Source organism: Colias croceus, chromosome Z, assembly GCF_905220415.1.
Source record: "Colias croceus chromosome Z, ilColCroc2.1".
NCBI lineage: Eukaryota > Metazoa > Arthropoda > Insecta > Lepidoptera > Pieridae > Colias > Colias croceus.
The window spans coordinates 6870591-6884976 of record NC_059568.1 but is presented as its reverse complement, the minus strand read 5'-3'; the positions used below and the strand labels follow the sequence as shown (position 1 = coordinate 6884976).

The window sequence follows — 14386 nt, the reverse complement described above, 5'->3', positions numbered from 1 at the left end:
GTGAACACGTCGCAGATTATATAGAATTAAAATAAAAGCTAAAATTGCCAGATTCAAAATGTTCGTACAGTTTATTGTCTATAATCCTAGCGGAATGAGCTTGGTATTGAGTAAAAACAAGAAAAATCACGAAAAATATAATGTTTTTTGATTGATGAACCACAGGTTTAAGTCGATATGAATAATGAATATATTATGCGTACATTTGCATTAGTTATATTTTCTGATGGTTCCGTAGCTAAAAGTTAGACGGAAAATAACAGAGTAGCGAGAGTAGCAGTTCATTATACACATATTTCCTTAAATTTATGCCTTATTATTTACCACAGAAGCCTAGTGGTGTCGTCGGATCTGCTTTTTACCCGAAAAAGTAAAGAATTCTATCTAGATTTTAGATCTTTAGATCTCAACCTGCACACAGTGAAGCAAGAAATTGAACTAAACAGCAAGAAATATCAAGGCAGATTGGGACACCATATAAATAAATTAGCTGCTGAACTGAAGGGAGGGGGCACTGTGAGATTTTCTCGCCTGAAGAGAAATAGCATACCCGATCTTGCGATAAGATTCGCAGACAAATGATGAGCTTTGCATCACTGGATGCAAATCTCAGTGTATAAACATATTTACAGATGAAAATCAGAAACCATATTAGATTATTGTTTACATAAACAGATGGCTAAGTTGCAGCATAGAAAAAAAAAATCTAGATTTTATTTCGACGGACGTAAGTCCGTGCAACCGTCTTAATATTAGCTTAAATATAATTAGGTCTTAGAATTAGGTATTCAAAATCAAATAAGTGCTATATAGATGGATTTGTTCCTTGACACTTCCTTGATTTGTTCTGGCCACGGCAAACCATTCGTATACCTATATCTATATTTTATCTTCACCAAAATGTGACCAAAACACAGAATCTACGCCCCGCCAACCGAAAGAAACCGGCCAAAGCAAGTCGGGCTTCCGCACCAAGAGTTCCCTAAAAACCGTTTTTTTATATTATGTTAACTACCTAGGTACCTTAGGTACTATATATTAATAAATATACGTCTCACAATTATTTTTCCTTTATATGTGTTCTTTATGACGTTGTTTCGTACAAATTTTCAAGATTTCAGAATCTTGAAATGAACTCTGGTTCACGGGTACCCTGTAGGTTTTGATTCCCTTGCGAATGTTGTTAGCATCAACGGCTATATATCTTGATTGCGTTGGCTTATATAAGTTTTTTAGACTTGCTAAAAATTACAGCGAGATACTTCCACGCGTTTTTCAGAAAAGGGTCTTGACAGACCTTCGACAGACACACAGACGGGCAACAACGTGATACTGGCGTTTCTAATTTTTTTCCTTCTGAGATTCGCAACCCAATTGAATTCCCGTGTTCCCTTGACTTTGTTTTTCCTTACTGAGAATCGAACCGGGGAGCCCTCGCGTCTATGCTTACGCGTTAACCACTGTACCAAAGATGTGTAAGCCAACTTTACTTAAGTTTTCAAAATCTTTAATAATATATTGTATGCTGTGTGTACGTATCTTTACGTCGATTGTGAAGAAGAACCCCCGATCTTGGCGACAAACATTGTCGGATCATTTATTGGGCCAACGTTGTCGATTATGATGAGGGTCCGTTTCAAGAAATTTTCAGATTACTTCAATATTAGTAGAGTAGGTACTTACCCAGAAAGAGATTTTTATATAGGAAATGATTCGTGATATCAATGAACATTCAACGATTATCGTATTGGGCTTTATTTCAATCAAAGGTTTAATATCCCTTAATGAATTAGTTTCTATATTTATGAAAATAGTCATAAGATATTAAGTATCTTTGGTAAATAGAAAAATGAAACAACACACAATAATTATTTTAAATATAATTTATTATGCTTTATAACAATTGACACATCAGATATTTTTACACAATATATTCAAATGTTAATAACCAAGTGATAAGGAAACTACTTAAAATATTCATAAAGAATACAATACTAACAAAAATTTTAAACTTTTATTTGACGACGACTTTATATTCTGTCTGGATATAATAATAAAAAATAAAAAAAAACTTAAAAATAGTTACAGAAAATCTATATAGGCTTTCATGATTACTGAATCCACCATATTACCCCAATAGTTCATTGATTATTATATTTTTAAACATTGTATATACAAATAATAAACATTTCACAAAAATCCATCAAAACCGAAACATTATGCATTTAAGTATAACTCTCAATATTTAAATCTAATACGTTTTGTAAAATAAGATCTTTATACCAAGTCTTGAACAATCAATTGAGATTACAAGGGATTACTTACATGAATATAATAAATTGACACTACTAAAAATTATGCATAAATTTAAACTTCATAATAATCCTTCACATTGACTTGAGTTTAAATGTATAATTTAAATTTTATTTTCTATTATTTAGTATAAAATTAGCTAAATTACCTAAATCATTATATTTTAAGTTAATATTATGCTATAGTTCTGTTATTATTGTGTCATTAAGGAAGGTGGACCCCAAAATACAGGCTGTCCTAGTTTGGAGTCCAAATGTTACATGTTTGTAACTAACCCACAAATTGTTCAATAAATGATTTTATTATTTATTTTTTTTTAACATTACTAGACACCTAATAATAGTATACTTACTGCAATTAACATTTAAAAATACTTTCATAATTGAATTTTGATTACATATACGTTTTAGACACTATTAGTGCCCTTACGCACTAGCGGTTAACCGCGGGGGCGGCTAACCGCGCGGTTAGCCGCTTTCCCATTTTAATATGCAACCGCTTTTATGATTAGTGCGTACAATCATATGCGGTTGCATATTAAAATGGGAAAGCGGCTAACCGCGCAGTTAGCCGCCCCCGCGGTTAACCGCTAGTGTGTAAGGGCACTTAAAAGGATATAATTTAACATTTAACATTTATACATTCAATATTCATCCAATTCTTGTTTAAAAAATCATTGGTAATATCAATAAAAACGAATGTATGAAAGTACCTATTGGTGATAATCAGATAGTGCTATTAAAATAATTATAAATATTGTTTTTCTTTAATGTAGGTATCTTAAAACAGTAGACAATTTTTTTTATTTGTACTTGTATGAATGAAAATATGATGTAAAAATGAATAAGAGATGTAAAAATAAATTTAATTGATAGCAATTTCTAATGTTTTAGCCTCGATATGCAGTTAGGAACGCAGAAGAAAAATTTTAATCTACATTAAATATTGAAGAAAGAATTTATTTTTTGCATTATCGTTAAATCTTCATAAGCAAATTTGAAGTTTTTAACTAATGCGCAACTATAGAAATCCTGCTAAATAAATCTTCATAGTATACTTCAAGTATTAAAAATAAGAGGCATTGCATCGGTATTATGACCCAATATAATAAGTTCATAAAATTCATTTATTCTATACATCTTTGTAAGTTTTAAATGCAATGATTGTTAAATATATTATAAATGCACACTCATGTATAGGTAAATATAAAAAATATTTTATTGAAAAAAATTATAGAAAAAAAATTAAATCGTATGGAAGAAAAATAGAAAATAGGAAGTATATGTATATAAATATTATATGTATGTATATGAATACTCTATTCAGCTATAAATAGAATTATTTAAATTTTAAAGAAATAATATAATATTTTCATTATCTGAATGGACTGACCAATTATGTTATGTTCATGAATATAGCTCATTATAATATTAGGCTATAAATATATTTCAGTACAATAGTCACATATTGTGGCTTTTTATAGATTCATCACTAGTAGTCAATTACACGCTATCAAGAATACATATATTTTTATACCAATATAAATATATTTCATAAAATACATAGTCATTATATACCCCACATATATAATATCTCAATTCATCACAATGCATACATAATAATCAATCTACATAGATATATTTTCAAAAACATTTAGCTACCGAATTCAAATTTATAACAATATTTATCGACACTAAAATATTGCATGGACTAAAAATAATAGTATAATAAACATAGTCAGCCATGATAAATAAACATGATTGCATATCCATATAAGTAGCACTTTCTATATTGCTTAAAAGAACTCATGAAACCGCAAATAGCTGTAACAACTGTATACATAAAAAAAAGATGCCATTACATAAAAAATAATCGAGATAGTTGAGGATAAACTATTTTTGTCTGAGTTAGGTACTAACAATACTCTAATGTGGGGAGAGTGATATATGAATGAGGAGCGAGGATAGCTCCAGTTCTTCTGAATATCCATTAGTAAGGACGACGCTGCGATACCCCGTACGGAGACATTTGAGCGGATAAACGGCCTGTCCTATAAAATTCGGGTCACCGAACACATCTTCGTCCTGAACGAGGAACCTTATCAGCGCTAAATCTGGATTCTGAACCTCGAACTCGCATATGTCATTCCATATTGGATTTATTCCATTGTCAGCTGAAAATTTTGCATAACAAAATAAACGATAATATTTTTTCTTTAACCTACTCGAAGTACAATGCCAATGTCACTTTGTGTAATTCAAATGTTTTTCTGGATTAAGTCATAACAATGTCGCTTTCAACTAGGACTGATAAATGTTTTTTTCAAAGGATCAAGATTAAATCAATTGATGTAATGTACAGATTCGATACTGCAAAATTTTTGCATCGTACAATGCTGCAAAAGATTGAAATCATGTTAAAAATGGTTTAAATTTAGACTATTATACCTCTAGTCTTCCTATTTATAATTTGACGCCAATTTCCGTTGTTATCATCTAAATCTACTGAATAACTTTTTATATATTGTTAAAATTTAAAATCATAGTTTAAAAAAAATATGAAAATATTTCATGTTTTTACAAGTAAGACCTTTAATACTGTAGTTGTATGTAAGTAACTCACCAACAGTCTTCGTGACGAGTTTCACACCGCTGTCGTATTCTGCTCCAATGATTTCTACTTCAACGAATGGACTCGCAGTGCCACGACCCATCTTACACAAGTGTCTCGCTCCTATCACGCGCAGTCTCACAGTTATCGACTTCAATTTATGCTCGATGGACTTCTTATCATATGGGTTATAGTGCTCGTCGAACATGAATTCTGGCTTCAAGATATAACCGCATCCACCGTTTTCTTTAAACTTCCCCATATTTATCTGCATCGGTTTATCTGGAGTCTGATAGTTGAGCGCGACCATTTGCGAGCCCGCGTTCCAGAAAGATATCGGGTTGTAATTCGAGGAGTCGATCCTTTGTCCTTTTGGGTAGATACGGCTCAATTGGATAGCGTGATATCTCATGAAAAAGGCCGTATCCTGTTGGCACATGAGCCGTTCGGCTTTCGTCTCTGGGAACGACGACATCTCGTTGAAGATGAATCCTTTGGCGCGTATTCTTTCCAGGTTGAATGCGACAGAGCGGCAATATACGATGAGATCCGACATTTCTTTGGCGATACGCCACGTGCGTTCCATTTTTCTGTGTTGCAGAGATCTTGCGCTCGCACTGTGGGCCGCTTCTTTGATGGCCGAGAGCCACTCTAAGGCGTTCTCCCTGGTGGGAGCGGCCATGTCAAAGGGCGCACACATGGATGGGCTCTGGATGCGCACGATCCAGCGGGCCGAGCCACTCTCCTCACCCACCACTAGCTCCACTACCGCCCCCAACACATCAACTACACCTTTCTGCAATGATCCCAACGCTGCTGATTCGTTCTCTAGACAAGCCTACACAAAAATAACAAAGTTAGTGGTGCAAGAATGGTAATTATAATAACATACAAAATTTCGTCTACGAATATGCGAAATGCGAAATAAAATAAAACGTCTGTTGAAATAAAACCAAAAAGCAATTCAAAGTTTAACAAAAAAGAAGGAAAAACACTACAAATGAAAATTACTTACTTATTCTTTCGAATTGGGAGCTATTGGGATTTAGATAAGTTTTAAGAGAACATAAAATTTCACAAGGAATTGAGAATGTCCGTATGGGAGGGTGGTTAGAACTCACAATGTTGGGCATGTGCGGCACTTCGATCTCTTGCACGTAGTTGGCGGGGAACCAATGGTGTCTCTTGCCTCCGTAGTCTCCGCGCCACCAGCCCTCGTCCGGCTTGTCCACGTTCGTGATTATCGCGTGCTTGCAGAACGACAGCTCGTCGTCCTGCCTAGCTCTGTAGTCGTACAGAGCTTTCACCGTTACCTGTATTATACACTGATTATGCAATATGCATCTCATTGGCACAGGAATAATACTGTATATTGTCGGGTATTCAAAAAAGTTATTGGAGCTGCAACGTACCTACTAATAAAAAAACGCAAAATTTATATTTATGCATACAGTAGGTACGCATAATTCAGATTATGAGATACGGAGGTCTAAACGTTCTGAAGTCTACAAAAAAAATAAGAATCACGAATCCATTCATATTTCTTAACATAAACAACCATTTTATACAAAGTATAAGTTTCTCGTACAATATAAGGATTTTTTTATTTATTATTTACTTTTGAATTTGCGTTTTTTTTTCAGTTCTTTTAAGTAATATCAACATTTCGAATATTAAATTCATTCTTGGTTTAAAAAAATGAGATTTAATCAAAGGCTAGGCATAATATTTTTTATTTACTGAACTATTTACTCAAAACTGCATTTATGGCATGGGTAGCAAAGAACATAGATAACTACGTCACATGACTTCTATGGCACTAAAAATACTATGAGCCTTACAAATAAACGCGGTATGGTATAAAATTTAATACAGAGTATAGCCTCAAAATAGCAAAAAACACGAAAGAACTTATGCATAGGTTAACTCTCAAACTATCTACTTAAACGGCCTCTAGTTTAAGCTTAGTTTAATGTCAATGCTTTAGTTTCCTTAATTATAATTTTGAATACGAAAAGTTTAAATAAATAATAATATCTTTACACTCGGTTTATAGGTTATATGTAGGCAAATAAGAATAGGCAAATATGATTAGCTTATGCCAAAATTTGATTTGCATTCTGTATTGAAAGAGCATAATAATTATTCTAAAGCTTCTAAGCTTATGTCAAATATTAAGTCGTTTCTATTTATAAGGCCGTACATCTGATGGGCCCATTTCACAATGGGCAGCGTTGGCTCAACTAATGATCGTCGATGCTTGCCGCAAATACGGCGATTATGAATGACTGCCGATCACAGACATTTAGCCCTTTACACTATCATGATTGCATGTACTCGTCCAACGCAGCCTATTATTTAAAGGGCCTCTAAAGAACTAAGCTGAATAGCAAAAACCTTCAAACTACGACTTGTAAACTTCTCACCAGACACAAAAAATGCGACGCAATGCCGTCACACCCTTTGTGTTTTGTCACTAAAGGAATAATTGATGATAGTGTTAATTAAAAGAGAGTTAGTATACATAAAAACAATAAAAGACACAATTGAAAAATATTCAAGTAGGTACCTAATAAAAAATATTTATACCTTCGATGTGAACGATGTCGGGTCCATGTAGCCTGGAGTTCCATAAACGGAGCTATCATCAGGTTCCTGAATACAATTAGATAAGTTAAAAAAACGCACTTTGAATAAAAAGTCATGAAATTGAAAGGGATAGTGTAAAATTAACAAAAAATACACACAGTAACTTGTTTGCTAAATATTCATAAATATATTGCACGGTTTGCGCTTAAACACACAGACAAATTTATTTTATAAAAAGAGAATTTTTTTTATAAACATCTTAACTTACCGTTATTAATCTTCTCACGACCTCTTCACTGATGGGATACCACAATCTAATTTTCTTGTACAGAGGATGTTTCTCATAAAACGATATGAGTTCAACAAGGCTCTCATACTTTACCGTCCCTATAGTATACAATCTACCTTCCTGTTTTATCCTACAATGTTTAATTTCCCTTTCAGACCTGAAATGAATAAATTTTCATAGCGTTTTGGAATAGTAAACAGGCAAAATTCAAGAAATTATAAAAGTAAGATGGTCATTGATGACGGACATTGAATACGATGGATATTGCCTATAATTTGAGTTCCTAAGTCGACCAACTTTACCAAAATTCATCTTTATGTTAATATTCTAAAGCTTAAGAAAATTCCAAAAAGTGCTCGGATTTTTCGATTTTGAAGACAAAAAAAGCATTCTTCATCCATTCAGTTAAACTGAACTAGCTTGACACACTATGTAATTATATTTAATATGATACAAACCTGAAACTAATAGCATAAGAGCCTTGTTCCTTCTCGCTCGGTCGCACCAAAAAGGCTCCATCCATGTTGGCCTTCCTCAGCAGTTCCTCCGCTTGAGCGCGAGTACAGTATGGGTGATACCACTCTTTGCCCTCATGCTTATTCGGCTGAGGTACAGGCTCTTTCAATGTTATTAAAAATTCCTAAAAAATAAAAATATATTTAAAAAAATGTAATGATAATTTATTAATTAATGAAAATGTTATCATAATTATTCAAGAAGCCCAACATAATAAAATTAAGCGTGCAAAAGTGAAACGACAAAGGAAGCATAACATACCTGACTGCGCAACGGATGCTGTCTATAATGCGTGATCAAGCTATACAAGCTATCGAAGCAGACTGTATCGATCAAATAGTATTTCGTCACGCCCCTCTCCTGCTTCAATTTAATACGGCAATGGTTGACTTTCCCTTGACGCCAAAATGATAGACAATAATCCCCTACGAAGGTCACGCTTTCCCTGACAAGGAATGTTCCATCACCCAAGTGGGAGTGAGCTCTAAGGAGATCCTCTGCTTCTTGTCTATTACCGGCCAACTTCCCGTGAAACCAGCACTCTCCAAAATGCAATTCATCAGGAGGTATGCTCGCCGTGTCCCCCTCTTGTTCACCGTCACTATCTATATCTGTTTCAGTTTGCGTGCTATAATGTTCTGTATAATATAGCTTATTCTCAGTCAATACAAATGCGTGCGGATTCCACTCTTTATCGACAGGATCCTCTAATAACAGAATTCCATTTTTAATTGTATTCCTGAGATCGAGATCCTTTCCTTCCTCTTGGCGAAATGCGAACGAATTCTCCTCTGCTCCTTCTGGAAGTTTCTTATGCTTCAATATGATCTTTTTACGCAAATCATGAGGAGACGGCAGGCAAGTCTCATTCTTTTCACACGGCTGAACGATCAGCATATCTCCGAAAACATCTTGAAACGCGTTGGCCATTCTTCTTTGTTGCGGTAAAGAGCAGTTATCTTCTATTGACAGAATTAGCGGATAGTCGGAAGTAACGAACGCGTGTTCTTTTATTGTGCGCAACACATCCATAAATCGAATTTTAGTTGTTAAAGTATGGCCGTGATAAATGAATGGTGTTCCATCAGGCCCGTCCCAGCAATCCAGCTCAATGCAACGACAACCCGACCTCAGACAACGAACATAAGCTTCAATAGATGATTCACTTGAAAACTGATCACCTGTGAGATAACTGAAGAATATTCCATTATTAAAATTATTATTATGAGAATATATATTAAATATAAATGTAAAAACAGAACAAACTTACGTATTGTGTGAGGAAGAAATCCAATAGTGAGCTAAAGGTCTTGTCATGTCCTGAGTCACATAATCATGTCTACTGTCCCATATCGTGTTTTGTTTGGAAAACAGCATTTCAACAAACTGTAATAAAACAAAACTTGCTAAACCAGTAGACAAGATGGTAATTGGACCTAAAACTGTACCTTCCCAAAATATTAGAAACTAACAAATAATGTCATAATATTATTTTCAATTAAAAATCTTATTAATGTTTTACTTTACTCCCTTTACGTGACAAAAATAGTTTTACTTTATATTAGAATTACATAATATTTCAAAGCACTTTTAAAGTGAAGCAATGAATTGAAATGTTTTTAAATGACTTGCATTTGTAATGACGACCTAACTGCTGTGTGAACTATGCATATCTGTGAATAAAACTGTTTGACTCTACACTTACTTCGTTAAGTGTGAAATAGGGTTCATATATATCTCTTTGAGGATCACGTAGATAGTCTCTTATAAACTGTGAAGCTGATGCTTCGTCTTCACCCAACCTATCATGTTGCTCCTTAATCAGAAATCTTTGGAATTCGTGGAGTGTTATTGTAGTGCCATTAGCACAATATAATGAATGCTTGTCAAAAATATCATGCACATTCTGCAAAAGATTTCGGTATTATTAGATTGCACTATGCAAATATTCAAATATTTCATATAATTTTAGTATGTTTACAATAAGCAAGTTTTTCAGAAGCATCACATAAAAAAATAATACATATAATAATAACCAATTTATAAAATGACATGTATGTCTCAGTTCACATTGAAGATGTAAAACATTTGCGCATGTATGCAGGTCAAGGATTGTTGCATGGATATTTGGAATATTACAATAAATATGAATTTTTAAAAAAAAATACACAATGTTTCATTTTATTTGGTTTTTTTCACAGACTTACAAAATAAAACCTTAACTCATAGTGGATATTCTAAACAATTTTAAAAATGTTGTGGTTGCATTCATTTTAATTTTATGTTTGTATTGAAATGATTTATTATCAAAAGTTTAAATGATAATAAATTCTTAAACATTTTTATTACTTTATATTTCTACTCTGAAAAAATAGTGTAATATAGTAAACTGATTTCAATTCAATCCATCCCTGCAATACAGGCTATGATATTCTTATTAATTAAATATAACAGCTATATAAAATATAGTGATATAAAAAAATTGCTTTGAAGCCATTCAGCTAAATTAAATATAAAAACTATAAAGGAAAAAACAAAACATAATATGGAAACTCACATTCTCGTCAAATATTAATTTGTGGTATAGAATAGAAAAATCATCAAAACCAATCTCCCCTTTCTTGCTGGTGTCTACTTCTTGGAATATATCCCTAAGTTTACTTGTTGATATTTTACAATTAATTTTTGGTAAAAATGCCTTTACTTCTTTCAACGTAATCCTGTTTAAAAATAATGGATTAAACAATGGATGTGTAATGCAAACAACACATACAGTTAAATTCAAAATTTCACTTACTTTTCCTGAGTGTTCTCTATTGCATAAAATTCTTTCCTCAACCACCTCTCAATTTGTAATGGATAAGATGCATTCACAGCCTCTTCTATTAGAAACCTTATGCCTTTGACCCAAGCCTCAACTTCTTTGTCGGTCTGGGCTAAAATGTAAATGAATTCAAACAAATTCTAATTTAAATTTCAAAACAGTATTTACATCAAGAGCAACTCAAACAGTTGCATTCATAGCCTTGACCATGCAAAATATGAAACGGTTCACACCAACACAGTCATAAAAATACTAGATATTTACATAACATGCCAAGTATACCTACACACCGAGTTCTTATTGTTCCAGTAGCTAATTTTGAAATGCTAAATATGCACTGTTTTGTTTTCTTTTTATGAATTGATGTAAGATACATCTTATTAAATTTTTAGTTTTAACATTGTGCTATAAGCTATTGTAACAAATGGAGCTATTTATGATTATGATTTATAAGGATTTATGTTAATATTTCTGTTTCAACAATTATTAAGTTAAATATAATTTAATTACCTGCAAATGATGCCGACCGCAATTTAAACTCGGTTCCATAAAAAATGGCAAAACATTTGGAACTTTCTAGTCTTTTGCTTTCCTCAGGCCATCTATCAAAATCCTTCGATAATTTCCCCAGTCTCACTTCTTTGATGTCTCGAATATCCAAAGCTCCTTCGTAAGCATGTCTTTGAGTAGATCCATTTCTACACCAAATTACTTGATGAGTTTCGCGACGCACTAATAAAGTGCGGCGCTCGGGACGTTTCCGAGGAAAGAATTTAACGACTGATGATCCACGTTCTATGTAAGAAATTAGTTGATCTGCTTCATGGATAAGTCTATCATTGCCCCCGTTGTAACAGACTGAATTCATTGCACTTCCTATAATATCGACCAGCTACAACTTCATGAGACCACGGCTCAACTGTGACTACATGGGTTACTTTTATAAATATGGTTATAAACGAACTACTTTACTTTACCGAATAAACATAAAGTATATTCGTACCCGTGTTTGATACATAATACATATTACATAGGTACACACAATTCAATTCTGTAGGTACACTATTTTGTTTGTTTGACATTTCCAAACCAAATGACAGTGTTGCCAACTTTTTTTTTCCGAACCCACATATTGGAGCCTCGTGGCCCACCAGAAATCCACTAAAGTAATCGGTCTTTAAAACCACCAGAAAAAACACTAAAAAATATCCAGAGACATGTAAATATTGAGTGCCCGTTGGTGAATTTTTTGCGAGTTATTTGTAAATAACAACAATAATTTTAAGATGTAAAAGAAAATAGTTTGACAGGCTTAGTGCTTGACAAAGTGGAGACAATAAAGAAAGATAAAAATACAATAATTATAATATGTATCTATCATTTTCTTCCCTAATATGTACGTAATTATGCACATAAATTTAACCCTTAATAGGGCGGAGGTAAAAAATATTAAAAAACAGCTTTTGTGTTATTATTTATTCGTATATTAGGACCTATTTTAATCATATTCAAGAAAATCTAAGAATATATAATCATAAGTACGCGAAAATTGGGTGGTAATTATTTGACCTTAGCCCGTCAAGGTACAAGAGCTAGAGCTGCTACAGTCCCTAGTTTCTCCTTCTTCTGGAGCAATATGAAAGCTTTTGAAGCATGGTGTAGCACATAAAGCTACTTTGCAGATGTTACAAATAATTCTCAATCGTTTTTGAATGCTTTTCGTGCTACATATTCGACATCTAGTAAATTTTTCCTGCTTTTCTGGGTAGTGTGGTACAGAAGAGCGTCTGATTTCAGCGGGTACTCCGAAATTCCCACCTTTTTTATTCTTGAAAATAATACTTGTTGTTCTTTTTTTGCATGTGAATCCATCTATTAGACTCCGAGCATATATTTACAGTTAGCACTTTGGTATGCTATGCCTTAGAATCTTATCTGACCAATTTTGTTAGTGCCCCAAAGTGGTTCTTCCGAGATACTTTCATCACTGCTTTCAATATCGGAGAGATTTCCTTCTAAAATTCTCTCGATTGCAGTGTCCGAAAGCTTCTTTTTCTTGATGTTAGTATTCGACATTTTCTGAAATAGCAATTGCGAGAAGGGTAATGGTAACTATAGGTCTACCAGAATCTGATGGCATATTTATATTTAAGAAATAAAAGATTTTCATGTGGCAACTTATTTGACAACTATCAAATTGGTTGTAAATTATTTGTCTTTTTTGCAGTTGATGAATAATTTTTAGGATTTTGTCTAAAAAATCTTCGAAAATGTCGAAAAAGCCGCTGTGATCACAAGCAATATGTGTAGTTTATAATGTGTATAGAAAAACATTCGAAGAAGAAGGGCCAAACACATCACAATTTTCAATTTTGAAGATTTTATTGGTAAATTGGACTTACCCGTTTTGATACTTTAAATTAAAAAAATATTATATGTAGGTAACTATAATATTGTTTGTTGATTAGAATATAATTTTATGAAAACTTATTACAGGAGTTTCCAATACGGCTATTCTTCAAGTCCAAGCTGTCCAAGTCAATTTTATAATGTGTGTTTCTGTTAATACTTACGACAATAAACATAGTTTTATTTTATTTTTATTTTATTTTATAAATAATTATAAGCAGTTTTGATCTATATTATCATGGCATACTGGTAATGAATATACAAATATAGGTATGTGTAAATAATAATATGTATTACCTGTATACAAGTAATATGTCTAATTGTATATGTAAGTATGTACCTACATAATATTAAATGGATATCTCATTATTAAGTACAGTATTGTCCACTTATGTAATGTGACTAATGATATTGAGGACAAAATAAAAAATAACCAGTATCAAGATCGTTCAGTCCATTTTCCCTAGGGTTGCACACTCAAAATTTTGATTTCCCTAATTGCCATCAGATTCTGGTTTACCTATATATAACCACCAAACACTACATTATGTCGGTGTAACCAGGCAATGGTATAAGTTTTACCACCGAGTTTACAATGATTTTCTGAATAGTACAAACTTCATTTCAAAAATTACTATAACAGTCATGCAGCTAAACATATTCAATAATGCTACCAAATATCACAAAACCACTTACCGGAATCTTATTAGAACAAAATTATAACTAATTTTCAAATTTTTTCGATACTTTTTTTTTAATTGTTTGTAGTTTGTAAACTTTTTCAGTTACGTTATTGCCAGGTCTAATAAAAGTTTATACGCTATTTACACCTTCCA

General features: G+C 32.8%; 1 protein-coding gene across 1 annotated transcript; it reads right to left on the bottom strand.

Annotated features, from left to right (window-relative positions):
• Positions 1-3576: 3576 nt before the first annotated feature.
• On the bottom strand, positions 3577-12369 carry LOC123705175 (1-phosphatidylinositol 4,5-bisphosphate phosphodiesterase gamma-1). The gene is made up of 12 exons (XM_045653838.1): positions 11652-12369; positions 11115-11253; positions 10875-11037; positions 10023-10223; positions 9588-9703; positions 8579-9509; positions 8260-8441; positions 7781-7958; positions 7513-7578; positions 6045-6236; positions 4936-5761; positions 3577-4486 (listed from the first exon to the last, which is right to left on the bottom strand). Exons 1-12 carry the CDS (start codon positions 12007-12009, stop codon positions 4239-4241), a joined length of 3600 nt encoding a protein of 1199 aa, XP_045509794.1. The 5' UTR covers positions 12010-12369; the 3' UTR covers positions 3577-4238.
• Positions 12370-14386: the final 2017 nt, after the last annotated feature.

What these genes read in the sequence shown, in the direction of transcription:
- LOC123705175 (XM_045653838.1), bottom strand. Translation starts at nt 12,009, where the DNA reads ATGAATTCAGTCTGTTACAACGGGGGCAATGATAGACTTATCCATGAA. An exon ending in GCGGTCGGCATCATTTGCAG is followed by an intron (nt 11,254 to 11,651) that starts GTAATTAAATTA and finishes TTTACATTTTAG; the next exon opens with CCCAGACCGACAAAGAAGTT. An exon ending in TCGTGAGAAGATTAATAACG is followed by an intron (nt 7,579 to 7,780) that starts GTAAGTTAAGAT and finishes AATTGTATTCAG; the next exon opens with GAACCTGATGATAGCTCCGT.